At 39.3% G+C, this 27,810-nt stretch overlaps 2 protein-coding genes across 2 annotated transcripts in view; one reads left to right on the forward strand and one right to left on the reverse strand.

Annotated features, from left to right (window-relative positions):
- The window catches only part of ALG9 (ALG9 alpha-1,2-mannosyltransferase), a 104,190-nt gene that overhangs the window by 74,410 nt on the left and 1,970 nt on the right, over window positions 1-27,810 (forward strand). The window contains exon 15 of the mRNA XM_050910811.1: window positions 13,310-13,473. Coding sequence (XP_050766768.1) covers window positions 13,310-13,340 — 31 coding nt within the window. The 3' untranslated portion in view covers window positions 13,341-13,473. The remainder of the gene's footprint in view (window positions 1-13,309; window positions 13,474-27,810) is intronic.
- SIK2 (salt inducible kinase 2) overlaps window positions 1-27,810 on the reverse strand; it is a 59,763-nt gene that overhangs the window by 9,948 nt on the left and 22,005 nt on the right. Inside the window, exons 4-9 of the mRNA XM_050910810.1 lie at window positions 24,503-24,664; window positions 10,991-11,115; window positions 8,698-8,821; window positions 6,399-6,619; window positions 4,754-4,906; window positions 2,119-2,283 (exon numbers count right to left, since the gene is read on the reverse strand). Of these exons, the coding sequence (XP_050766767.1) occupies window positions 2,119-2,283; window positions 4,754-4,906; window positions 6,399-6,619; window positions 8,698-8,821; window positions 10,991-11,115; window positions 24,503-24,664 (950 nt within the window). The remainder of the gene's footprint in view (window positions 1-2,118; window positions 2,284-4,753; window positions 4,907-6,398; window positions 6,620-8,697; window positions 8,822-10,990; window positions 11,116-24,502; window positions 24,665-27,810) is intronic.

The following is a 27,810-nucleotide window of genomic DNA, read 5'->3' on the forward strand; positions in this document are numbered from 1 at the left end:
AAGTAAAATTATGATGCTTACACAGGAAAATTCTGGATCTGCTGCCTCTAATTTAATGGATTATATCTTTAAGCTTAATTTCTTGCACACCTTACTTTCCATTTGTGACTTTCCCCTTCAAATGTCTTCTACTGATCTGGCAGCAAAAGCACTGGAAAGACTATTTAGTGAACTGCTGGAAAGGAAAAAGAGAACCAATACCATGTGGGCAGTTGGCGCTCTGCAGTTTACTATGGCACAGGGATCACAGCTTGGAAGTCTTTAGCAGACATGTTCTATAATACTTAAGACACTGAATGTTCCCAAGTCAATTGTGATTTGACACCTCACTGTAGTCACCATTTGTTGATCTACTCTGGCCAAACTGCATCTATAAAAGCAAAGGGGGATGCAAAATAAAGTTTGAAATGTTAATTTCCAAATGTCTTTGAACTGCTTTTTGCTTTCCAGCTGTAAGAGACCACACAAAGAGTTACTTAAAACAGTGATGAGAACCAGGGCCACACTCTTAGTGTTGGTAACTAACCAGTAAGTGAGCAATAAAAGCTTCAAAATGGCAAGCATGAAATCAAACCCCTAGCTGGCACCAGGCAAAATACAATAGGCTGGAATTAAAGTTATTATGTGATGTGATATGAGAGAACAACAAAAGTTTCATGACAATAATAATATACTTCATAAACTTAATTCTTTTAAGCTATTTCCCCTTCCTCACAAAAGCTCTAACTGCTAACTCCCATGTATTTCACTTATTCTTTGCTACCCTGCAGAGTATTGTCACAGACCTCAAAGTTGCATGGCAAAATGGATCAGACTGTAGCTCCCTTCAGAGACTTAAGCTGTAACCATACATTTAAGGCTGTGGAGCCTTCACATCCTATTAGTTGAGTTCAGTTAAGTCTATTAACTGTGGAGGTGTGGAAAGCCTACACAGAGTCTTCCAGTCTGATTACAGGAAACAAAACACATTAGATGGAGCTGCAATTTTGTAAGGTCTCCAGTGAAGATTTTACAGGCATTCCTAGTTACAGAAATGGCCTAGCTGAGAACTGCTACAACCTATTTGAGGTGCTGCAGTTCTAATAGTTTTTGACAGTCAGAAGGTCCTGCTGGCTATTTACTATTCAACAAAAAAAATTAACAAAAATTTAACTCTTTTGGCTGGCTTATGAAATTGGCAGAGATATGGAATTTTAAGTGCATGGTATTTTAATCGCTTTAGCTGGCAATGGAAGCTTATGGTTAGGGTTCTATTATACCTTCCTGTTCTCATTTGTCTGAATTTTTGGATCAGTAGCAGAGTAGGTTACTCTAAATACTCAGCAGTGAACCCTTTGTATTAGAAGCTATATATGAGGAGTCTTTCAGGGCTCTTAAAAATATATTTGAGAAGAAGAAAAAAACTAAACCACTTTTGTAGGTTGATTTTTCTTTTACAAATGACAGTGTAGTAAGATTGGAATGTAAGCAAAGAACACAAGAGGCAGATTAGTGATCAAAAAAGGACACAGCTGTTGAAAGTTATATGCAAGAGAGAAGTAGAAAAAGAATCTGGAATACCTAGAACTCTGACACTCAGAATACTTAAATTTAGGGAAACAGGCACAACGTGTTTTGTCCAGCTAGTACAAGAAATGCACAAATCAAGTGTTTAGATATTAAAGGTCTTTGTATTTGACTTGCTGTCTATCCTGAGAGGTTACCCAGGAATGAGAACTTGCTGGAGACCAGAGTTTTGCGGACAGCATATGCTTAAGAGTAAGCGCCTGGGAGCAGGCTGAGAACACAGGGTCTTTGAGGAAAAGGCTACTGAAAGCAGAGAGAAGCAGCAGGGTTCTCCAGCTCAGCTACCTGCAAGTGTCAAGACACAGGAGGCATAATAAGGTCAATGAAGCAACATTAGTTTGGATTAGTAAATGCTCTGGCCCTGACTACACAGTGCTTTGTGCTAGGATGATGAACTCTACCCTGTCAGAAGGAACTGATCTTCAATTAATTACTGAAGAGCTACAGCTACTACCACTAGCTGTGCTTTTACTAGGCAGTAATTTAAAACGCAACAATCTTTTTTAGCCTTAATGATTTTTGACAAAACCGTAGGGTGATTTTAAACTGTACCTTTGGTGTCTCAACTCTTTCTTCCTCCATAAATGCTGTCTCTCTCTGGCAGTTGGATGGAGGGAATGAAAAGGCTTCAGCTCCTGAAGCTGAGGGAAGACCTGGAGACTGCAACAACCTTGCATTTTGTGAATGCAAGTTAACTGAGGGTACCACAGCTTGTGCCTAAAAAAGATTTTAAGAACTCCAAAACTGGAACAATTTTAGGTAGAAAACAACACACAAAGTCACAAATGAAAAATAAACAATACCTAACCCATTTCCAAAGCAGGAGAAGTACAAGATTTATTTCCTTATTCTTGATGAATTGCATTCCTAGTCATTAGACTTTAAAAAAAAGCACCCCCCCCCCGCCCAACACACAAACACCAAATCCCAAACATCATTAAGCTAGCTACTTATTGAAGCTGAGCACTTACTAGCTGTAAAGACAGTGTTTGGGACCCTTCGGTGCCCTCCAGCTTCTGACATGCTAGAATTCCTTTTTATATTCAGTACAAACCCCCTTAATGTTACCATGAGGCATAGGGCTAGTTTCAATGACTTTTCTAACATGCACTGATTCCTGTAGGAAAAAGCATGAGAAAGAATAGAGCAGGCTGGATCTGAAAGAAGATATTTTAACAGAGGGAGCACTGTTGAAGGGAGAGGTGTGCCTCAGGGAAGGCAAGCATGGCACAATTAGGAAAACAGCGGTTTTCACTGTTTCTTCACCTTAATTTCCTGTGCAGTATCCACACAACTTGCCTGTCCAAAAGGAAACAAGCAGCTTTATACAGGAGCCTGTGGTGCCACCATGTGTGAAAACAAATTATCTTGTTACTCAGGATAACTGCAAGATTGCTTGCAGTCCTGAGGAAAAAGTGGTAATATGGCTATGAAGTACAGGAATTTAGTACAATAGGGAACTACCTTCTAGGAGGTTTCTTCTTCCTCCTTGTTCATCTCTCTCCACCTGCTTTTAATACATCTTATAATTAATAATCTGCTTTTGAATACTGTGTCTTTCTATCATTTGAACTACTATCTAAGAAAATAGCTGGTTTTAATCTTTGTCAGCCATATTGTTCCTGGTCCTGTGTTTTCATAGCTGAAGCTATTTGGCTTTCATTTCAACAGAATCCAAAACCAAATAGTGTCTTGCTGCCTCAAGCAAAAAAGGAGCAGCATGGTTGTGATTTCTCCTGGAAGCAGAGTCTGGGCACTTGTTCTATACAGCAGCAACACAGTATCTAGGAGGCTGTGAACGTGAGAGAATATTTACTCCAGACCATGACAAATCCAAGTCATCTTAGGCCAAGTCTTTCATGTTTCCAGTTATGCATTAATAGAAATCAAAAGCTATACAATGTCTGTGTATCTTAATGAAACAAAAGAACATGTGAAAAAATCTGAGAATTATTGGAATGAGACACGATAAACTGTACATGACCTTTCTTTCTGAAGAAAATTACTAGGGAAGAAGCAGACTGAATAGCCTTAGAGCCTGTGCTGAATCAGTCAGTATAATTAGAGAGGATACTAAGTGGACAGCTTTCCGCAACGGAAAGGCTGGCACCAGATGTAAAGAGCACCCAGAATTGCTCTTGATAAAATACACGTGACATCCTTAAGACTTAAATCAATTAGTCAGTCATCACGTTGGCTCTATGCACACAGAGGTTTTGCAGCCGTGCTGTGAAATCTCCCATGAAATTGGACTCTTGCTGGGTCACAGGAGGAAAAAGTGATGCAAATCTTAAGAAATGACATTATTTAGGAACAAATCTCTGAGTCTTGAGCCATTAAGAATGTCACGACAATGATATTTTTATGGGTACTTAAGATATCACGATGAATTGGGATCTTAACCTGATAGGTCAATCCTAATATTTTCTTTTGGGTACCTCTTTACTATTCTTTGCCATGCTTCATTTCATGGGAGACAGAAAGCGTATCTAGAGAACAGCAGGGGAGAAAGTAATTTTATTTTCAACAGGTCCCTTTAGAGTGACTATGTTTATAACACTTAGTAAAGCCTGCATGCTTTTAGCCCCCATGCTAGCACAGCTCTCCATAAATTCAACAGCTTGTTTGTCAATCACATTAAAGATATTCCAAGTGTTGCACAGTCTCCAGAAATGGTATTTCTCTAACATTTTAACCCTTGACTTCCCAGCAAAAGGTTTGAAATTCTCAAAAATGGAAGTGTTCCAATTAGAAGCACAAGCACAGTACTCTCCCTTTAACTGGGAAATAAACTGGGAGTTAAGGTTAAACCACATAGATACCCATTAAAGCCAAAACCATTGTTTGCATTTTGGGCTTCAGAATGCAGTCAACTTCCCTTTCTCATTTAAAAACTTATCCAGTCGCCTCCAAACTCCTCTTTTTTTTTTTTTTTCTCCTCCAGGGGTGGGGAGGAGGCAGCAGGAGCAGTTGTAGGAGGCATGCCAGACAGCTGATTTGTCATCATGCAGTTCTGACAGGAGGCAAATCCAAAAATGCCTTTCCAAAATGATACTACAAGTCTACATACTATAGAAATCAGAAAATAGCAATGGATTCTAAGTGAATCTATATAGAAACACCATTTTGAAAGAGAAGAATGTCTTGCACAGCCTTAAGCCCACCTCTGCTAGGATTGAGACCTTACCTTGGCTACTGTCTGCTCAGCAATGGTGCTTGGCCGACGCTGACGGGCATCAAGTCTCTGTTCCACAGGGAAGCTACTCCGATGTGATTTGAGTCTTTCCACTAACAAGTAATAGATAGCAGCAAAGTGGTTATAACTCTTGTTCTGCAGAGACTGAAAAAGAGAAGCACAAAAGTGTGGGTGCAGCCAAATATGCGTTATCTTTTATGTTCTACAAGACCAGGAAGAAGAAAGAATTGCCATGGCAGGGGACCGTGGGGGGGAGATATTTAAGAGGCAGTGGCATAGGCAAACGTTGTTCTGAATTGAGAAAGTTTCAAACCAGAGTGCCAGGCAAAGAAAAACATCAACCCTAGTTTAGTGGCAAACTCACAGGAGCTTGCTATGTTCTGGGCTGCAACTGTACTTGTAGCTAACCATTCAGGTGCTACTCTGAACCCTCAAAGATTTAAACCTGGAGAAGGGACTGAGCTCCAGGACCTCCTGAATATATTGGCCATTTCAAGTCACTAGAAGCAATGGGGAACTGAACCTCTGCAAGGCAGAGAAACTAGCTTCTTCTGGCAGAAAGTATTCAAACTGCCAACCTCCACAATGGTTTAAAGTATCAACCATCCTAAAGGAAATTATTGCGTTAACTCCACAGGGAGTCTTGGCATTTATGTTTGGTAAGAAGCATGATTTGGGATTGGACAGAGACATTCAACTGCTTATTGCTTTTATGCTCCTTTTTGAATTTCATTTTCCACCCTCTTCGAAGTTCAAAATGAATTTACTTTCAATTCTGATTTCCCCTCCTCTCTCTCCATTTGACAAGTAATGATTTATCCAACCCCACCTAGGAAATCTAACAGTGTGGAACCTAATATGGCTCCTTTATTTTACTTCTGTGTTTAAGAACTTAGCTAACAAACAAATCCCTAGAAATGACCAATTGTAAGCAGCAGCAAGTATCACCATTGTAACAGGCAGCCCTATTGGGCTACCATTTTTTTTACATAGTGCACGCTATATTTCTGTGCATCCTCTAGCTTAAAGCAACTGCAACATCAATTTTTTTTGAAATGTGTGCTTGTTTAATTTAAAGTAAATAGTTAATACACTGAAAGAACAGTACCTAGTCCTGGGATGTGTGACCAGAACACGTTATTCTTTTCCATGGGTTCTAATTTGGATTCCTGACACAGAGGAGTATCCTTTCTCTCACAGTGCTGCCTTTTCATTGACATGTTTTCCTCTTGGACTGGAATAGCTGGGTGTGGCCAGCCAGCATAAGGTACACAGGTAGAGTTGTATGTGGGCCTACTGCACAATGTTTTGCCTGCAGTTTGCATAACACAGACACCTTCTCTCCGCTAGGGATGATCTTTAGGAAACTTTCTGGAGGGATGTCTGTCCTCTTCCTGATCAGTCTGCTGGCACAGACTGAGACATCAGTAGGACAGGGAGGCAGCAGCACAGCATGTTTAAAATGTTTGCCCTTGCTAGGGTCTGACCAGGTAAAATATACCACCAGTTTGGTTTTTTTTTCTCTTCCCCTAACTGCTGAAATAAAGAATGTTGCAAGCAACTCAGGTAATAAGTTCCAGTCATAAAAACAAAACAGAAGACCTTCCCCCTAGGGACAAACATCTGTTTATTTTACCTCAATAGTTTTCTGTTGGTCTATTCCAAGGCTGTGCATTAGCCGTAAGACCTGCTCATTATACTCTCCAATGGAAGGCTCATTCTCCCCTCCTGGTGGATAAAGAATAGGTCTCTGTGCAGGAACTTCTATAAGCATCCACTTGTGCTCCTTAATCTGAGCAATAGTTAACCGTTTGGATGGGTCTAGGACCAACATTCTTCTAATCAGATGTTCACACTCTGTTGGGAAAAAAAAAAAATTACCAACCTGCTAAGTGGTACTTGCATATATTCACCTGAGACTTACCAATACAGAGCATAACAACAGGAAACTGCCTTACTTCTACCTAACGTCTGTGCTAAATACATTTCCTGCACGCTAAAACAATCTCTCAAAACAAGATTAAAAGTCACATTAAGAAGGACAAAACCCCAACTTCTTTAAATGCATGGTGTTTAAATGCAACAGTGTCATTCCTTCTACACAGCTCCCATGTGAGGGTAATAGTAATATTTAATACCTCTTTGAAGCTACTTGTGCTGTTCTAAGCACAGTGCTAACATTAACTGATAAACCTTCAAACAACCTCTGTGAAGTGTGGTGGGGAGTAATTAGTATCCTTCTCCAGCACAGTTTGAAATAGCTTGTCCAGGCTTATAAAACAAGGGACTGGCAAAACTAGGGATAGTGTCTGGATTTTTTTTATTTCCACCCTAGTGGTCACAAAAACAAAGGTAAAAATAACATCTCTGTGGCTGTGAATAGTAGCCAGTGGGTCTGTACGTTCATCTGTTTTAATTCCAGGACCAAAGCACAATCAGTAGCTTTAGGTGCCAGAATAATTCTGAACACACCAAACCATTGCTGCTTTCCGACTACTACATGCTGGACAGCATTAAAACCCTCACATTTTTCTTCAGATATCAGTTGGTTTTTGGAAGATGAGGGCACAAGAGAGGAACGTGCAGTTTGTATATGATAGGAAATCAACGCAAGTTCCTTTAAGGGAGCTTATCAATCTGCCATGCATTTCTAGCTGACCACAATATAGCTACAGTGCAGTTGTTATGAGTCAGTCCATTCAGGTAGTTATGACAAATAGTTTAGAGAGATTTCTGGCTATTTATTCCTGTTTATCTCTCTTGTTTTCACAGTTTTGCTAAGAGGCACACCCTTCCCCACTCCCTGCATCACCATGTGATCAGCAAGGGGAGCAGTAAACAGCCTGTGAAACAGCCCATCTACGCTGCAGTCACAGTAATGATCGCAACTCACACAAAAGTACCTGGATCTAGCTCGCATACCCATGTCAGCAAAGTCACAGAAGCACAATACAGTTCAGCACCGGCCACAAAATGTGCCCAGGAAGCTGAGGGGTTGCCATGGTGCCATAATGGCATTGCTAAAAGCAACCAAGAGCACTACAGCTACACTGTAGTGGCTATTTTCAGAGGTGGTACACAGGAGTATGTGCCACCAGAAAGAAAAAGGGGAAGACCAGAATGTTTTACACCAGAGAACCCTTAACAACAGGGCTGAGAAACATATTTTTAATTCCCTTTAAAAAAAAAGCACAGAAAGTAGTATATTGAAAGAGGACTTGATTCAGGAAGGTTGTTTTGAAGTAATCTCGTTTAGAGACCCTTTAATATAGGGAAGCTGAAGGACACCATCAAACCCTGTGTAAAAATGGCTCCACTTGTTCTTGTCTGAGCAGGCATGAGGGAGAGTGAAACCCAACAGATAGGGCAATTAAGTGAGGGAGAGATCTCTTAGTCACGTGTGGGAGTGCCAGATAGATGACAATGAGAACCTGGCATATGAACTGATTGTGCACTTCTTGGCTTTTGTTTAGCAGACTCTGTCAAAAAACAGGAAACACCCAATCCACAAACTTAGGTTTGACAGTGATATTGCTCTCAGCATATTTTCTTTCCACATTAAAATGTATATGGCCTTACAGGACGAAAGCTAATTGCTACACAAATGTGCCTCTCCCCCTGCATCCCCATATTTCTGTTCACAGTAGGATGAGAGATCCTTCAGCTTCCATTTCGACTCTCTCCCTGCCCATGGGCACAGCCACACTGCAATCTCCATGCATTGCGCAGGGAAAATGGGTTGGTTTACCTAGCAGCAGCCTAACTGCAAAGGCAGAGAGCTCACCTAGGCTTATTTGTGTTTCTTTGCAAAACGAAGTCTGCCATGCCATAATCTAGTGTGCAGATGCACCACCCTTTGCTGTATTGCAACAAAGACTATTCTAGAATTTGCTCACGGTTTACCACACCAAGAGCATAAGAGGACACATTGTTACCTTCTGACATAAAATAAGGGATCCTGAACCTTCCTTCAAGAACTCGTTGCCTCAGTATGGGGAGTGTTGGTCCATCAAAAGGTAATGCTCCACAGACCAAAACATAAAGAACTACACCCATGCTCTGTAAGAAAGAGAATATTTATTTCATTTTTCAAGCTACAAGCAAAGTCTCTGAGGTTGGCTAGCCAAATCCTGTCACAGAAAAAATTAAAATTATGTTCTGCAGAAACAGGAAATTTATACAAAAAGGAGTTAGATTTCTGAAGATCCCTAAACATTAAGAACACTCTGCTAACCCAAAATGGCTAGGCTTGCAGTACCTTGTGCTGATAAGCAGGTAAGCTGAAGTGTAATGGGTTAGAGACTCTGGCTGCTAGCAGGAAGCTCCACGCAGATGACTGAATGATACCTGAAAAGTGAGTCCCAACTTCAGGTGAGAATTAGAAATACTTTTTATTAACTCAATGTTGTTCAAGCAAAAACAAACCTCAGACAGCAGCCACTCAAAATAAGAAACTGTAACCTTTTACATTTACCAATTTGCAAAAGCCTCGGTAAGAGGTACACTGGTAACTTCATGAACAGTCAGCTTCAGGGGAACACCAGCTAATAATTCTGCACTGCTGTGTGCAGTGCTGAGCATTAGAGATTATTTAATATGAGCAAAAGGAGACAATCTGGGCAAGAGCTCTCCTCCAACTGCCAGACTAATTTTTGAAAGTATGCAAGTTAATTGGCACTGCAAGTGGAAATAGTCTTGCAGTATACGCCAAAAAAATAGTGTGACACATGAAATGAAATAACCACACCAGATCCTCATGCCAATCAGTTCGCATAGATAGCCACAGCACTGGATTTCTCAAGGGGAAAAAGCAGGCATTCAACATTCACCTTAAAACTTTGTAAATACACAGGGATTTTAAAATTAAATATATATTTTTAAAAGTCACTTCCTTCCTTCCTTAACCTGCCAAAAACTGAACTGTGGATTGTTGCATTCCTCCTGCAAGCTTAGTGCTTTCAGCAGACCTATTCTGTGACTGGATGTTGCAAAGAGATACAAAATCCTTATCTCAGAAGGTAAGAGAAGAGGATGATGATTTTATCTTAAATATAAACACACATGCGCTTCTCTTTGTGGGCAGGCAGATTCTGTTAATGATTTAGGATCTCATATATTTAAAGAATATTTACCAAAGTTCAGAGATCCACTTCTGACATTCAAACAGTGCCTGTGCTACTTGAAACAGTAAGCGTAGCTGAGGTCTGCTGTACGTTTATTTACCAGTAACTAAAGGTTCAGAGAGGCTGTAGTCTTTTTTTAAAAAAATCTTGCTAGCTACAGATATATGTGTATGTAAATAGAGAGATACATGCATACACACAAATATATGTACCTAAAAGTACAGTTTTTATTTGTTAATGCAATTAGCTTAATTTAAATTAGATTAGCAGCTGAAAGGTGACTTTCCATGAACTGCCCTGTTTGTGTAACAGGCTCTGACCAAAACGTCAGTGCCTGTGTTGTTATGCTATGTGCAATATTATCACTGCAAACCTGATGCCAGAGCAGAGACCACCAAATTGTACTGTCTCTGGTTGCTTTAGGATATGAATCCGTCATTGTAAGTACCAGAATACTAAAATTAAAAAACAAACAAACAAAAAAACCCCACACAAAACCAAATTAGGAATGAAAAACAGTCTCTGACAATGCGTGAAGGGTGCACAGAACTTCTGCAGTTCATTTGAGTCCCTTTTCCATTGCATAAGAATGTGGGTTGCGCTCTCTATCCTCTTCCATTAAGAGTAGTACGCATAGAGACACACCGATTCAAAAACATGCAGCTGCCTGCAGTAGAAATGTTTGTGGCACAAATGTGCTTGTTTCCAGCTCAAAGAGCAAAGCAGTTGTCTCTCCTGTGTTTCAGTGGCTCAGAATCCCTTTAACCTCATCAAGAACTTACAGCCTTACAAGTTCAATTCCCACTTAACACAGAAGATACCAAATGCACTGAAAAAAGCAAAGTTCATGCATTCAGTCAGGAGAGCTTTTGGAGGAGCTAGTTTTTCCTCTAGTGGGCTAACATACAGCCACAGTGTACATTTAATAGGCACCTGGATAGGTAACTTCAATTCCATTCAATGTTAAGAGGCATTTTATGACACTCAAGAAATGAAAGCTGAAGAGGAACAGCTTGTCTGCAGCTTAAGAAAAATCAAAGATGATTCCTTTGTTCCAGCTTCCTAAAAGTTGACTTGAATCCAGTTAAAAAAAGAATAATGATACCCAGATATCCAGCTGGGGTCCCTCGTATTGCTGTCCTTCAAAGACTTCTGGGGCTGCATATGGTGGGCTTCCACACCATGTTGTCAGAGGCTCACCACTCTTATAGAAATTTCCAAATCCAAAATCTGTTGAGAAATTAAGGGAAAAGTCACTCCAAACTCCAGCTGCATGACAAAGAATAATTATATGCATGGACTAGGCCCGAAAACTCACTTTCCTTTATGAAAGTCTCTATCACAAATCCTTTTATCAGTACTCCCACTGAAAATATTTATTGGGAAGCTGAATGGCCTATACTGCTATTTTCATGACAACTACGTAATTATTAAAACACTGCAAAATTGCACAACCTGTAGGAGTTCTGAGCAAACTTCTACCAGTTTGCTAAACCCAAGTTTATAAACAGCTATCACTAAAATTCAACAAACTGACAATCATGCATACATATGAGCTTATTTACTTGCCAAGAGATATCTGAGATTCAGTACTGGATGTGAGATTTCCTGAGTTTTCTTTAGGTGCTCTCTAGCCTTGAATACACAACAAATTTTGACAACAAAAGCATCAACTTTGGAGATGGGAGGAAGGAACTCTGCCAAAAGCAACAAGCATGGGAAAACACAAAGCCTTTTGCTAGGAAGGAAACTGTGCTACTGGGATTGTCTACAGCCCTTTCAATCTACAACTGAAATTTACCATTCCACAACTAAGCAGTTCTTTTACATGTTTCTTTTTATGGCTTAATATGGGACCAGACATGGCTCCCATGGGACTTCAGTATTAGTCACCACTTGTAATAATTCAATAGCGAAAAGCAAAATCACAGCCACTATGCAGAGAGACATGAAGTCAAATAGAGTCTGATGCAATTTTTTTTTAGGTTCCCCTGTTGCTGCTCTCCCAGGTTGCTTTTTTTTTTTTTTTACTAGAACAATACAGCAAACAACATTAATATTGAGGAAGCTGGCTTAATGACTGAACTGAAACTGATTATTTTCAAAATGCAGAATTTCAGGTGGCTGCTACCACTCCCTGGTGCTCCAATCTGTAGCTCTCCTGCCTTCCACTCCACTCTTATCAGTGTCTTTGGAGCTCTTCACAGCCCAGATCCTCCAGATCCTCTTATATCCTGCCATCACTCTCACTCCCTTTGCTTAGTTCATACATCATTTGCTTTAGGATTCTTTACTCTTCCTGCCAGGATCCCAATAGTCCCTCCTACATCCACTGCAGACACCCATTTTGAATACACTCCTTCCCTGACACTCCTCAGTACTAATACAGAAGGCTGTTATTCATCAGGCTTTTAATAAAAGCCATTGGAGCACAGTGTTTAGATACACCTGTTCACACTATGAATCAAAATACTTGCTCGACTGAAGTCTAGTGGAGTTTTCTCATGAAATTCAATGAAGCCAACATTTCTCCCTGTTGCTCCCAGCATTACCGCTCTGTACTGCTTAGTCCTCTATTCCACTTGCATTGCAGGCCACCCTGTATGTTCTCTGTGACAACAAATGCTGTTAATACTAAAGCAAAGGAGAAGTTCTCAAGGAGAGAGATCTGATAACAGGGACAAATATTCTTTGGATTTAAGGCTTTCAGGCAAACTGGCTTCAATTCACTAACTGGTTAGCTGTATCTCCGACAGAAATACAGAATGGAGCATTGGCAAGTGATGTGCAAAGACTGTCAAGCGCAGCAACACTGTTTATGTTCATCACTGGTCGTCTCCTCTGTGAACAATGATTTAACTGTTCCCTGTCACTTTTTCCACACTGGAGCAAACTATGCAGTAGAAGGTTACAGAAGGTGTTTCTCTTCTTAAGGTGATAATGCTTTTACCCTTGTAGCTAACCAGGCTCCTGCAGGGTAATACTGCATGCTGGTGTGACTTAAGGAATCCTGTGAAAGTCAACAGTGTTGATAAACAGTAATCAGGCTGTTGATTTAGTACTATCAAGCACTGAATACCTCAGAGGTATGTTAATACAATGTGGCACTGATCAGCAGATAGCAAAACCGATAAACACTGTGGTTAGCAGACACAGTACAGGCACTGCTGGTACCACTTCATTTACTTCTATTTGTATAGGTTGTGTTACTCAAAGGAAAGAGCCTGGCTCTCTCGTCATACATCATGAGCTATAAAACCACGAGAGAACCCTCAAAATCAAAGCAATACAGAGATATGAAACAAAAACTTACCAGGCTTAGATAAAGTTAACCTGGAGTTGTTTTAGAGCAGCAGTATGGAAATTGAATCGGACTACTTACACTGAGCTTAACAGTAAAGGTATTCGTTTGCTTTCCTAACAGGAGGACACAAGAGCTCCACCAGTTCTTTTAATAGAACCCTTCCTGCAACATACATCAAAAAGGAACAGAAGTGGAAGCAGCAGTTTTGGGAACATCAGAACGGAAGAGGCTTTTAGAGCATTTTTTTCTTCTGTCTTCCAAGATTTTCCTTAGGATGTAATAAGGTACAGAATTATGGAATCACAGAATAGTTTGGGTTGGAAGGGACCTTTAAAGGTCATCTAGTCCAATCCCCTCTGCAATAAGCAGGGACATCTTCAACTAGATCAGGTTGTTCAGAGCCCCATCCAGCCTGACCTTGCATGTTTCCAGGGATGGGGCATCTACCACCTCTCTAGACAACATGTTCCAGTGTTTCAGCACCTTCATCGTAAAAAAATTGCTTCCTTATATCTAGCCTACATCTACCCTCTTTTAGTTTAAAACCATTACCCCTCGACCTGTTGAAATAGGCCCTGCTAAAAAGTTTGTCCCCATCTTTCTTATAAGCCCCCTTTAAGTATTGAAAGGCTGCAATAAGGTGACCCCGGAGCTTTCTCTTCTCCAGGCTGAACAACCCCAACTCTCTCAGCCTGTCCTCATAGAAGAGGTGTTCCATCCCTCTGATCATTTTTGTGGCTCCTTCTGCAACTGTTTCCACAGGTAGAACATAACCACCCACTGCTTTAACACCTATATATGAACCTGCAGGAGTGCTTTTGCCTTTTGAGGTTCCTGCTCTCTGTCAAATCTGGTTATGAGCAAGCAACAGGTTCAAAAGTTATCTGGGAAACATACATACACAGCATGATCTCGTAGGCCTTTTGGCTGTTTTCATTAATTCTTTTAACTACAAGGTCACTAAAGACTTCAGCAAAAACTCTACAAGACTTAGAGATTCCAAGTCTTTGTGTACCACTGGTTAATTCTTATTACAAAGACTACCTCTTTAATATCTTCCTCACCTCTGCTTCCTTACTGCATCGCACTGCTGACTCTCCATTGTGTTAAACAGTACCACTAATATAAGCAGATATTTTTAGTTGTCTTTAATGAAATGCACTGATTAGGAATAATAGAGAAAAAAGACTATGCAACCATCCAGCTCTCAGTATGGAAATCTCTACAGTGGGTAACATGCACTGTAAGGTAATAAAACCAGTCACTGTTCCATTTAGCTCCAATATTACTGGGGGGCATTCATAATACAAACTGGCCTTTTTTACATAGCTTGTGTTGGTGATCCATTTGATTCAGGTAAGCAACTGGTAACTGTAGATCAGCCACAGTTATACACACAAAATCAGTGCCATTCTGTCCTCATTTTATCCTTCCTTTTTCTAAAGCTCACTTGTGGTAATTTTGAGGGAACAGCTAGATACAGCAATATAAATGTCTAACCTCCCTTAGACCAGTTCTCAGTGGTGTTCTTCCACAAAAATGCATCTTTAAAAATATTTTGCAACATGCATAAAGCAGCTCTTTGTATTTAGGAATTTGTCTCTCTTATCAGGGGTTTTAGGGTGTGAAAACAGCATACCAGTTTTACAGGTGAGGACACTGGAACAGAGACGTTAATAGACTAGCCCAAATTCAAGTAACAAATCAGTGACTGACCCACGCCAGGGCCAAGCATAACCGAAGTGCCTGGTCATTCTCTAAACAGCAAATAGAAACCAGTCACTCTCTGCTGAAAACTTTTGCCTCAACATTTCCACAGCCTGAAATTCAATGCTGTAATTCTGCTGTAAACTTTCTGCCACCTTTAATGTACATCATGTGCTCTGGGCACATCTCAGTTCAGTGACCCAAATACACCAGGGTATAAGGGGAAGTGCTAAGTCTCATTTCCTTTTGTAAACATTGGCCTTATGTGTTTTTCCCTCAGTTGTAACTATACAGTCTAATACTCTGCACATACTTCATCACTGTCTCAGCAACTGATCAGAAATTGCCTTTTCTTTTAAATAAACTAGTCATTGTGTGAAATCTTATTACAGAGATTTCTGAATTTGCTATCATAAGAGATCAAGTCTAAAAATAACCAGGATACTCCTATCGGGCTAGTCCATGATTGGATGATAAAGATACTGGCTTAATTAGCAGCAGCAGCAAGGTCATGTTGAAAACATAGGAAAAACAGCTGCATCTGCTTTCAACTACCTGACCACACACCTGAAACTTGTAGGTTCTAACCCAAAGCTGCCAAAAGACTGCTCTTTATTTGTCTAGACCCCTTAAAGAAACTAGGCCAGGGGCTGAGCCCATTACAGATAATTCCATACTGGGCCATCAAAAGCTTCTCCCAGGTTGCACTAACCCTGCAATTATTCACCCAGGAAAACCTCTAATTTGGATCTGCAAGTACTCTGAAAACTCAGTCTTGCTTCAGACAGATGGGCAAGTAACTGCTCTGGCTCCTTGTACGCTCCAGGTAAAGTCCAGTAACTCTGCTGCAATGACAAGAGCTAAATCTCTCTGGTGCCAATAACTCCCAAGCCAGTCTCGTAATTGCTCTTGCAGAAAAAACGTATCCAATCTTTATCTGTCTTGGAAGTGATCCCAAAGTGCCTAAGTGCAGCTACACAGGACATATTCCCAGAGACAGCTGACAACTGCACGAACCCTAACTGCACCATTTGCTGCAGGAACCCTTGTGTGCAGATAAAGCCTAATCACGAGAGTAATTTTGGGACACCCACTTCCAATATGCAGCAGAGAGAGTATGGAATAGAATATTCCTGCTCTTTTCTGGAAAGTTCAAAATACCTGTGGGATGGGATTTGCAAGGTCATTACAAAGGGCTAACAATAATTGCAACGTGTTAAAGTCCATAGAAACTTGTCATGCTGATTCCTCTACAACAAAAATTCTGCAAAGATTCAGGTCCTTAACACTCCATGAATAAGTTCTGCTTACAGTAATTCAATCCATGGAGCTCTTCAGTGCCACCCACAGTTGTAGAATTAATCCTTTTCACTTCTCATCTCAAACTAACCATACCCATTATTTGCATTCACACAAAGCAGGAATAGATACATCTCTTATATCCTTGCAGTTTTACCTTTTTTTCCTTCCTCCCCAAAATGTTTTTGTTCTGAACAAGTAAATCTGTTCTAGGAAAGCTGATTTGGTCATTAGATAGCCATGTCATCCTCCCTTCAAAACCAGAACTACAGGGCTTATTGGACATCAAATCTGCTAAAGCGATCCTAGTGACAAATAAGGAGCTGCAGCCCATGGCTTCAGTTTGGAAGAAACAATTCATGAGAATCTACTGAAGAAAGATGATGATCAGAGCCTTCGGACTTAAGCAAACTGCTTGGTAAAGGGGCTCTGGGGCATAAATAACTTCAAAACTTTTATATTTCATGATTTATCTTAACAGATTTGATCTAGAATCATCTTCTAGGGCAGCACAGTAGTATTTGGTGGATTGATTACTTTAAAAATCTGACTAGAAATTTGAGGACTTTTAAAAAGATACACTCTAGTTCAAATAAGAATGATTGACTTTGCTGGAAACAGTGATTGATTAAATCAGATCTACAATCACTCAAGCTCCTTAGAGATTTATGTATCTGTGTGCTGACTGCTAATGATGAGCTGTCATTTTTGTGATGACACATGATACTCTTATCCCTCATCTATTTTTACATTGTCAACAATCAGACTGGAAACTTAAAAGACAGACAAATATTTAAGCTTCATTCTACCCTTTTAACCCAATGTCCCTAAATTAATTTTGTATTCCAGATTATTTACCTACTTTGTTACAAGAGAACATCTTACACTACTGTAAATATCTGGTACAGGTGGAACCCTCAAGAGGTTAAATCTCCAACATCAGTCCAAGGTCACTGCATTAGCTCAAAGTCAGAAAATCAGATACCCAGTCTCACAGCAATGAACTTTTGGGACTTGTCCATAATCAGAGCACCCCACTGCCTATCAGTAAGAAGGCTACAATGCCAGAAAGACTATTTGAAGGTTAGACTACACGCGAGATCCCTAACAGCGTCATGCTCTGCAAGCACACAGAATGCGTGACAGTTGCATGAACAGTTACACAATGGCATGCTGGCATGTCACCATACTCTGGAGGTGCAAAGGGCCAAGGTCAGCTCAGATTCCAAATCTACAGAGGAAACACTGAATATAACATTCATGGTATCCTTCCTTTTACATCCTCCTTCAGTTCTGAAACAACTGCAACTTCAGCTGTAATAACAGAGGGGGAAACAACAAAACCTTCTACCAAAAAATCCCACAATCGCTGTATGTCACCTGCCTTTTTCCTATCACAGCTAGACTTTTGTTGTGAATTTTTTTTATTCTCTTTGAGGAGACTTCTTCACACGTAATTGGCTTGGCAACCTTGACAATACTTCAGGAGACATGAAGCAATTTCTTCTCTCAGAAGCATTTTGCCATCTGTGTAGGTGTCATTAAATCTGATCTCTCCCTTCACTTATCTTGAATTTGTCAGATTTTCAACATCCTCTTAGTACTGCAGATAAATATCAATCTTTATCTCTGAACTGCAGCTCCTACTCAGGTGCCACCCTCATAAATCTTCGTATCAGATTCACAAGTACATGTGAGCACAGCTATAGAAAGCATGACCTGCTTGGAAATACACAAGATTTAAATTCCTAAGCAAGTGAAACTCTTTACCTATCCAAATTGGATTTAAAGTTAGCTCTTTGGTGAATGCGAACATGTGGAAGCCACTTCAAAAAGAAACATGAACAAACCTGAACAGCAAAAGACAGAACAGAGTCTTTAAGTATGACTGATCAATGTAAGAGAAGCTTCAGGTTTATGTTACAATTAGGATTTTTTGTTTTTTACTATTATCTTTACATGCTTAATTTCATAACACATAATAGTTTTTATTTATGGTTACCAGAAGTAGCTCAAGAGCAAGGACATCTTAGAACTGAATGGCATGATCCTTGCAAGGCTGTTACCTTTGCTCCCTATCTCAGCAATAGAATTACAGAACTTAGGCTGTCGAGACAGTGCTTGACTGGGTGAAACAGCAGCAATTGGCTTGCATCTGATGGTCTTGTGACAGCATAGACAATTAAGTTTTTTTAGGCAAATCCATGAATGAAAGGTCTATAAATTGATACTAGAAGTAGCAGCCAAGGATGCACTCTGTATAAGCACTAATACAACAATACTGGCTGCTGGGGTTTGGGGGTAGGGCCAAGCACAAGGGGAACAGGCTGCAGAAAATGGCCAGCCTGGTATACTCTCCCTGCCACTGCTAGATGGATCTGACCCAGTATGGAATTCCTCATGAGTGTGTGCGCCTTGTCTAGGAGTATGTGTCTTATAAATCTGGAAAACAGTTCCTTCATTCTGTCTTTGATCTGCAGTTCTAAAACTTCAATTTCTTCCCTTTTTCATGGGCAAGGAACACCAGTATCCTTCAGTTATGAATTTCTGCTGAAAAAATAGCATGCATTGACAATACAAGACACAGTAAGAGCCAGATACCTACTAATTCATACTGGACTTTTTCATGTAACATAGGACTTAAAAAGAGTGTTGCATATTTCAGCAATCTGCTCTTATCTTTAGAAATCCAATTATATTCTATTGTTGGACAAAATAGTTACCTGTGCAGGGAGATCAGCATTATTTGTTAGGGTACATAAATTATTATGGTTACCTCTTTTTGTTTCCGTTATGCTTTCTAGACTTGTGTCTTCAAATGATGTTAAACCATTTCTTAAGAACTTTATTAATTAATTAGCATTAATAGCATCCATGAAAACCATTTAAAAAAAAAAAGTTCAGGATTTAGATAGGATACTGGATGCGTGGTCCATTGGGCTTCCTCAATTTTTAATTATTGCACTGTCAGTTTAGTTGTCCCACTTTTTGGAGTGTTAGAATGGCCAGGATTCAATTAAACACAAAACAATCACGAGTCTCTTATTCTCTCTTCCCCCCTCCACCTTGTTTCTACTTTGCAATTGCTGAACTACCATAATCATCCTGGATCAAAGGTAATCGTTTTTAACCTAAGAACACTATTAAGATTTCTCATTCCAGAGAAACAGATTTTAAGAACATTACTGATGTTTAAGGGAAAAACGTGCCAGCCCTCAAAAAAACATATGCCAGCCACATAATTCTAAAAGGACTGAAATTGGACTCATTACCAGAGGACTGAGATTATATAATGGAGCGATCTTCTTAACATTTGCCTGAATCTGCACGTTAAAAAAATACGATCATTTGCAGCATTGTGTTCAGCTGAATAAACTCTATGTTTGTGCAATCTGCAAATATTGGCTCTCAACATTTGCGGTATTTTGTTTCTCAATCTCATTACCCCCTTTAGAATAATCTTGAATTTAGAAGGTATAATTTTTTGAACATACATCATTTAAATGGAATCTGTTTTCCTGTTAAAAATGGAAACAGACTAAGATTTCAGACCCGTTTGCAATTTGAGAAATGGAAGCTCCCTGCCAGAGCCACTGCAACTTCTGCTGTGCATCTAGCAATATGAGGTAGTCTCTAATTTGTACCTCTAAAAATCCTTTAGAAGGGATACTAGCTTCAGAGCTATAATTAATCCATTCTTCTAAATTTACCAACAGAATTCAATCTGCCTGGCTTCATAGAGCCACATGGATCTTTTGTTGTAATAGTAATATGAGCAAAGGATATAATCGGGAGAGAGGTACTGATAAAGGAAAGGTATGAGTGTGTTAGAAACAAACCTGACCCACTTCATGAACTGAATGCTGATCAGCCAGTTCTGACGTCAATGCATATTTTACTGTCCACCAGCAAGACAAACCAGCACTACAACCTACTTCAAAATAACAGTCTCTCCTACCTGATCTGGTTCAAACACAGTAGCTTTACCATCAAGATGGCATGATTTCTGCAGACATCTATTAAGGCATCTTAATCTGGCAGTTTTGTGGGGCTGGAAGTATACAGAGAGAAGCTCACTATTCCATCCTCAATTCAAAGCTGTATTTAATTTTCACAAATGCACAGATGTTTCACTGTACAGAAAACGAGCAAGTTTTATTTGATGACAACATAGCATATCAGTGATCAGTAACTGAAATCCAGTCCCTATGATCCCTTCAAAAACCAGCAAAACGTAAAGGGTACATGAACAATCCAGCTATCTACAGGCAATAACTTTGAGAAGAAGAAAGAAGGTTTACCTTGCTAGTGCTAAAAACAAATTTGATGTCAAACTAATGGAGACTGCCTGGTATGGCATTCTTCAGCTGCAACCTTTTCAGTGGACATTTTATCTGATTAATACCTTCTTTTATGTTACTTACGCTAAAATTTAAGTTTGAGGCTTTTCCTCCCAACTACCTAGTATCTTCTAGAAAATAACAGTCTATCAAAGCTCTCACCTCAAGATCTTTATGCATCCTCCGTTTCTTGTCCAGTTACTAAGACTAAAAAGAAAGATCCTTTGAATTCTATCTATCCTATTCCTTCTAGAGCAATATTAACACAAAACTATTAAATTTCAGTCCAGCCTCCTTGTTTAAGCATAAAACGTGGCAGTCTCATCAGCTCAGAGTTTTAGGAACACTTATTTTTGAATCTTAGTTTACTCTCCTGGTAGCTGAAATACAGAGGTAACTTTATGCATGTTTCTGTATTTGACTAAAAGGTGTTGTATTCTTAAAGAGTAAAAGCTTTGATAAAAGTCTTAGAAGCATCAGAATGAATCAAGAGGTCCACTGGAAGTTAGGACGAGCCTGGAATGGCCACAAGTATCTATGTGGATTTCACAGCTGCTTGGAGTGATAAGCAAGGGACAGCCCCGTGCATAGTGCTGGGGCCCAGTGCAAACACTGACACTGCAGAGCTTTCTATCAAAATAATTCATCAGTTACTGTGTTGTTTTTCAATTGCTAGATTAATTTGAATTAGAGAGTAATGCTAGCTATCAGAGTTGGGATCCTGGCTGCCCTTTGTTCTCCCACAGTTTGATAAACGAACCATGAAGAATATGAACCACTGGAAGAGACTGTTCTCAGGGATCTGCACAGCACCAGATAACTCCAAAATCACAGATAAACCATTTTATGGAATTCATCGTCTATCTCCTTTACAGAGAAAAATAAAACAACTGACTCAGCACAAATCACTACAGTTTCTAGCAGTCCTAACTTTCCTCCAGCTACTTTATAACCAAAGCTGAACATGGGAATTGCTATCAATCTGATAAAGCTTGACAAAGATACATGAAAGAATCAGACCATATCAATCACCGCCAGTTAATGTGATCATTTACATACAGACCACCTGTAATTAACTTTCTGTAATACAGAGGTAGAGCACAAGAGCAGCTAAGGGGAGGAAAGAGACAGCAGCAGCTGATGGAATCTAGTAACTACCGTTTATCAATGCTTTTATTTGAGTCCCTGGAGAACCTATGCATTGAAATTCCCTGTGACAGAACAGTTCACGTCTCTAACCTTTCTTCGGTTAACGGGTCTCCTGAGATGCCTTTGAAGTAGTGTTTTTGTGTGCCTATGTCATGCTTGTGCTGCAGTGTTCAGGGAGGCAGAGAATCTGCATCCCCACAATGCTCAGGACATTCATGAGAGGAATACCTCTGAATACAGCCCCACTCCAGCATGGTTAAGTTTCTGAAAAACTATGCCAGGCTGAACGTGACAAGCTACAGTGCAGAATACTGATGTGGAGGAAGAGAAATTAGAAGGGATAGACTGTGGTGGTGAAAATGGGGAGAAGAGCAGCAGGATCAGAAGGCGAGGAAAGAAAGCATAGGATGAACAATAGCACAAAAATTCCCTTATATTTAGTTCAGTTAATCATAGTAAGTGGGGTCCATGTGACTTGCAGCCCCTTAGATGCAGTATTTACTGAAGCCATACATTGTCCTGGTAAATACAATTGTATCTCAGTCAAATCTCTAGGTGCTATGATTGTCAGTAGCTGCTAGAAGTAAGTGCAAGTTTGAAATCAGAAATGAGAAAAGTAAAAATACTCTGCAAATGGTAGTGCTGATGAACCTGCTAGATGAAAGCTCAACAAAGTACCAAAACCTTTCACTGTCAAATTCACAGCTTTATTACCAACAACTGTGAGCAAACAGTACAGGTGGCCCTATTAGTTTTCAGAGTTTTGAGACATCACCACCAATTCAACCTCAGTGTTATTAGTTATTATACTTGGGCCACTTCATTATAAAGTCCAGACATCATCTCCATCCCAAACTGTTTCTTTAGCTTTCTTCAGGTATCAAATGCCCTAAATAAGAACTTATACCAGAACTGCATCTTCCTGCTACAACAGCTGCAAAACCCTTTTACTTCATCTGATGGTAGCTTTTAATATTTTCACAGTTTAACATTAATATGAAAGCCCACAATAGAGTATAGAGAAAATTAAAAGATAACCGTAAACAGTTTAATATCAAATGAAATGAAAAAGAGGCTACTGCAAAGACTCTGCTATTAATTTATATAAAGCGTTAAATAACAATTTTTACAGCTTTTATGAACCTGCTGTAAAATTCCCACTCAGAGATGCTAAAGAGCCATGAAATACAGAGAACATGCCAAAGAGCAGATTAATAGGCTTCCCTCTCTAGCTTCAGAGAATCTGTTTTCCACACTGTTCCTTCTGCCAAAAAACCCCGCCTTACATTCAGATTTGATAACAAACAGTAGCCTAATACTCTATGAAAATCATGGTTCTGGAACTCACATAGCTGTATTTTCCTTTTCCTCAATTTTAACTTATCCGTTACTTAACCTTTCTGTAAACTCTTAAACCATGTGAAAAAGATGCTAGAGGTGGAAAGGTGGTGGTAAAGAAATGAAAAAATGAATATTTTAAATGTAGACAAAACCAAAAGTCAATACAAAAGCAACAAACTTATCCAGGATCTGGGAAAGCTACTCCATTAATACATACATTGATAAGAAATCCTTCTTATTCCATCAGTAAAATCCCATTTCATAGGCAAAGATAACCTACGTTGTTTTTTGGGTGGGGTTTTTTTTTTGATAGCAATGACTATGGGTTTCTTTAAGTTTAAAAAGGATAAAATTCTTGCTCAAGAAATAGTTTTCATCTCAAAGGTGAGTGCTCATTTTAAAAGATTGTGTAGATTTCCTGTTCTGATAAAGATGACTTGAAAGGATTTAAAAAGATTTTTCCTGAGGGTGAAGTTAACCCCCAGAATTAATTTCCCAGTCTTCCCAATGTTTGCCATAGGATTGCAGAGAAAGGGGTGAATCTTCACGACACAGATGCTAACCAGTTAAACAGGTGTTAACTTTTCCTTTAAAATCTTTAAGGACACTGTACTCCATAGACAAAAACGAGAGCATCTTTTAGAGAGCTGCTGGCATATTTAACACTTTTCTGCAATTTTATCCTTACAGAAAGCATTAGAGATCAAGATACATTTTCAGTTCATCCATTTCAGAAATGCCAGAGAGGAAATTCAAGGGTAAAATAATCCACCAGTGATCTATAACTCAGGAATGTTTTATCACTTTACCTTTCTCAGCCCGATTGCCTATCTTTTCACACTTCCTTCTCAGAACTAGCAAGCTTACTCCTATACAAACCAGCTTCTTACAGCAGTTAGCCTTCCTTTCTCGCTCCCATATTATTGATGGCTAAAGTTCAATAGTCCTCCAAATCAAGATGTTATCTAGCTTTCCCATTTCAAGTGTCGCTGGGCTAAAGTCAGTATGGAAGGATTCGTGGAATTGTAATGAGTTGACAAATGCCAAAATGATTTCCATTGCTAGCAACATCTGCTGTGTCTAAATTTATAATTAAAATGAAATCATGCATGCAAAAAGGAAAAAAAAAATCAATAAGCTTCCATTTTGAGTTTTTCTAATGTTGAAAGAAGTTATTTGATTAACTCTGTTTTAACCTGAACATCTGGCAGCATTATAGACATGTTATGACACCCATAAAAAATGACTATAACTCTCAAAATTATTTCCTTTTTCCTGAAAGTATAATAGAGCTAATCTAGGAATTATTTTAGCTACATGTACTGTGATATCCATAACGCAAAAATATTACATGTATTACCACTCTGATTTTCTGTACCTTAAGCACAGCAGGATATCTTGGGCAGCAGCAATTGAATTACTGGAACAGCCTTCATAAAAATAAGGTGTTACTGAATATCATCTACATTCTGAGTACCTGCTATTTTGATGTTCATGTTGTTGTCAAGCAAAAGATTTTCAGCCTTCAGGTCACGGTGAACAATCTTTCGACCATGGCAATACTCCACTGCTGAGAGGATCTGCCAGAATTTGCGCCTGGCCTCAGACTCACTTAGACGGCCATGGCTGGCGAGGTAATCTGTTAAAATAAAGCAGGTTTAAATGGATTAGACAACAAGCAACAACCCTTAAACTAAATGATTTCTCTCAAATATTTAGCACTAGGAAACTCAAGAAGTATTTCAGCTCATCCCAGTTTCCAACCCATTATTCTCACACCCTCCCCTCCAAAAGAATGGAAAAAAGAGTAAGAGAAAGCTGCTGCATAATGAAACTCTACTCTCTGTTCCTTCTTTTATAGTTACCTGACTATTCTGATAAATATTTTCATATAACACAACTCCTGTGGAATGGGGAATACTTGGAATAACTGGCTTAACCATCATGAGGTACTTTAAGCTTTAGCATCTTATCAGTTCATGCAAGCTTCACGCCACACTTCTCCCTCTGAAGCCTCAACAGAGGCTGTGTGGTGGCTAAAAGTATTCTCTGGAAATAAAACAAGTACCCATAAGGTACTCATCCTGACCTCTCTCTTGTCTTCATTGCATCACAAGCAGAAAGAACATTTTGTTTTCATATTTGATTATGTTGTAAAAACTAACATTAGCCCTGAAACAAATAGCTCTGAAACTGAAGACTTCATTTATCCTCAGGAACAAAAAACAAGTGAAGCAGCAGCTGTGTGAGTCTTCACAGAAACAGCTTCTATAGCCAATTCTATTCTTTCTCTTACAAGGCATAAAATCAAAGAATCAACTGTTAGGATGGTTTCAGAATTGCCTTCAACATCCTACAAAGAATGCAGTTAATGGCCAAGGTGCAGCAAATGCATATAGATATTGTACCCAGTGATCATAGGCAAGGGCTGAGCATATACACACACAGCAATCTCCAACCACTTGCTGCATCACAAGTAGTACTGAAGTTAAACAAAAAACAGTGAGCAAGAACTAAACTGCTGGAGCTGCCACCAGTCCCTCCTAATTATCATTTATAGAGAAAGTCCCATGAACAGGAATCATCATTTACAGAGCAGCTGACATAAACATTTCTGTCTGAATTCAGTTAACATGTTAAAACAGCTGCTTCTGCAAGTTGAAAAGTGAACATGATGTAATGGCGGTTTTGAGCCTACTTCTGTTTATTTATAAGAATCTCTGACAAAATCCATAAGTAAAATGATTAATCATATCTTCTAAGCTAGTTATGTAATCTCAGTGATCCAAAAAGGATCATCTTGCCCAACACAATGCCAAAGCAGAATACCTGGCTTTGTTAGTTGGGGTTTTTTTAATAAAATATTGTTTATGGGCTTTATAGGTGCTTGCAACATTTTCATTTAAGCTTTTCTGCTTTCTTTATGATGAGCAGAGAAGGCCTGAGCAGCTCACATTAAGCACACTCTAAAACCTCAAAATACATTTCCAGTAAAACTTCACCAATGGTGCACTTCTGCTTCATCGTTACTACAGATAAGGACAAAGAAATATGTTGTTCAGGAGGAGGGGGCACAGACCCACCCACAAACCATGAGGATTTTTTGCAAATATTCAGAAAAACATGAGAAAAAAATTATTTGTTGTTGGATCATATAAAACCGACAACTTCACTGACCTTGCATTCTTATACATCACGAGTTCTCCGCTGCCACTTGGGTCACTAGACTACACTGCTATTAAGTGCTCCAGACAATGTCATATTGATTATCAAAGTGACTTCTGAATTATATTTTCACTCATACGGTTTAAATAAACAAATGCAATCATTAATACACCATCTTCTTAATATGCTCAGGAAAACAGGGTTATTTCAAAGATGTTTTATAGGGGCATCATTTAGGAAAAAGTTCTATACCCCATTACTGAGGTAACTTAACTTTGTTTTACTTGTGGTGGGACTGAAAGGATTTCATGTACTGCTGCTACTACCTCCCAAGCACATTCTGCAAGCACAGAGGTGGCTGCTCCTGAACCATCTGAAGCAGCAGACTAGAGATCTCAGTTGCAGTATACTCATTTCAGCATCCCTCAAAAAACATTTTTAAGCAAAGCACATTAGATCTGATCTCTGGAACCTGCAGATCTGAAAACTCTCCTCAGAGCTTCTAACCTACCTAAGTCTTAATATACTTTCAGCTGGTTTAACTTGGCAAAGCACAAGGAAAAAAAAAAAAAAGCCCGGCAGTAAGGGGAGATCATAATATTTGCAAGCTAAATATCATTCAGTCACAAAGTGACTGACAAATCATATGATATCAAGGTGAAGTCAGATATCAAAGGCACAAACTAAATCACACTGAATGCAAGCCAGCTCTTTAAGCTGTTAATCCATCATTTGTTAGCAATGCAGCAAACAAGTTAATGAATCCACGCTGTCATTTGCTTTTATGGCTCTAGCCTGTCAGGACTTTATTTAAAGACTCCAAACCACCTTCCACCTTGGCCTTAAGTATTCCACCAAGTCTAGTAGTCTGCACAGAATAGGTCATTTATTCTGAAATAACACCACTTTCTCTCCTGGAGAAGTAGAACATACCACAGTCTATAGGTGATGGTATGTGCAAGGATACTGTTTGTGCATTAACTAGCTTGCAAATAGGAAAGGCTGGGATACAGGCAGTGTGCCAGCCCCTGGGTTACAGAAATGACTTCAAGACAGCTGAAACTTGCTAGAGATGTTCTGCCACAATAGCTAGAATTTGGACACTGAATAGGCGTGTATATACCTCTGGAGCTAAGAACCATGACTCTCTAGTATTTACTGCAGATACCCAGAACAAAGCACCCTGTTGTACCTTGCAAAGACTGAAATAGCAAAGCTACCTATGCTTTCATAAACGTATCCTTTGACAAATCTTACCCTCATGTCATACCCTCTAGCTACATGTTTCTATGGTAGATTTTTTTTTTTCATTTTTCTATAATAAAATAGAAACCAGAAGCTATTTTAGATTCAGCTGGATCCACAGCAGAAAGCAGCAGAACTTTTGTCACAAGGCAGCTTCCTGTCCAGCCTTTTCAGTAGTCCAAAGTACATTTGTTTACTGGACAATTGAAAGATTAAGATGGTATTTACTCCAAAACATATGACTCAGAGACATTGTCTGGCAAACCCAGTGGTCAGTGCTTTTCATTTAACATTCGGTCCTTCATTTAGGTGGACAATTGTACACATTTTAAATTTGATATGTTAAGGCTCTGTTAAAGAGGTGCGTGCATACAT

This window comes from Gymnogyps californianus, chromosome 25, assembly GCF_018139145.2.
Source record: "Gymnogyps californianus isolate 813 chromosome 25, ASM1813914v2, whole genome shotgun sequence".
Classification (NCBI taxonomy): Eukaryota; Metazoa; Chordata; class Aves; order Accipitriformes; family Cathartidae; genus Gymnogyps; species Gymnogyps californianus.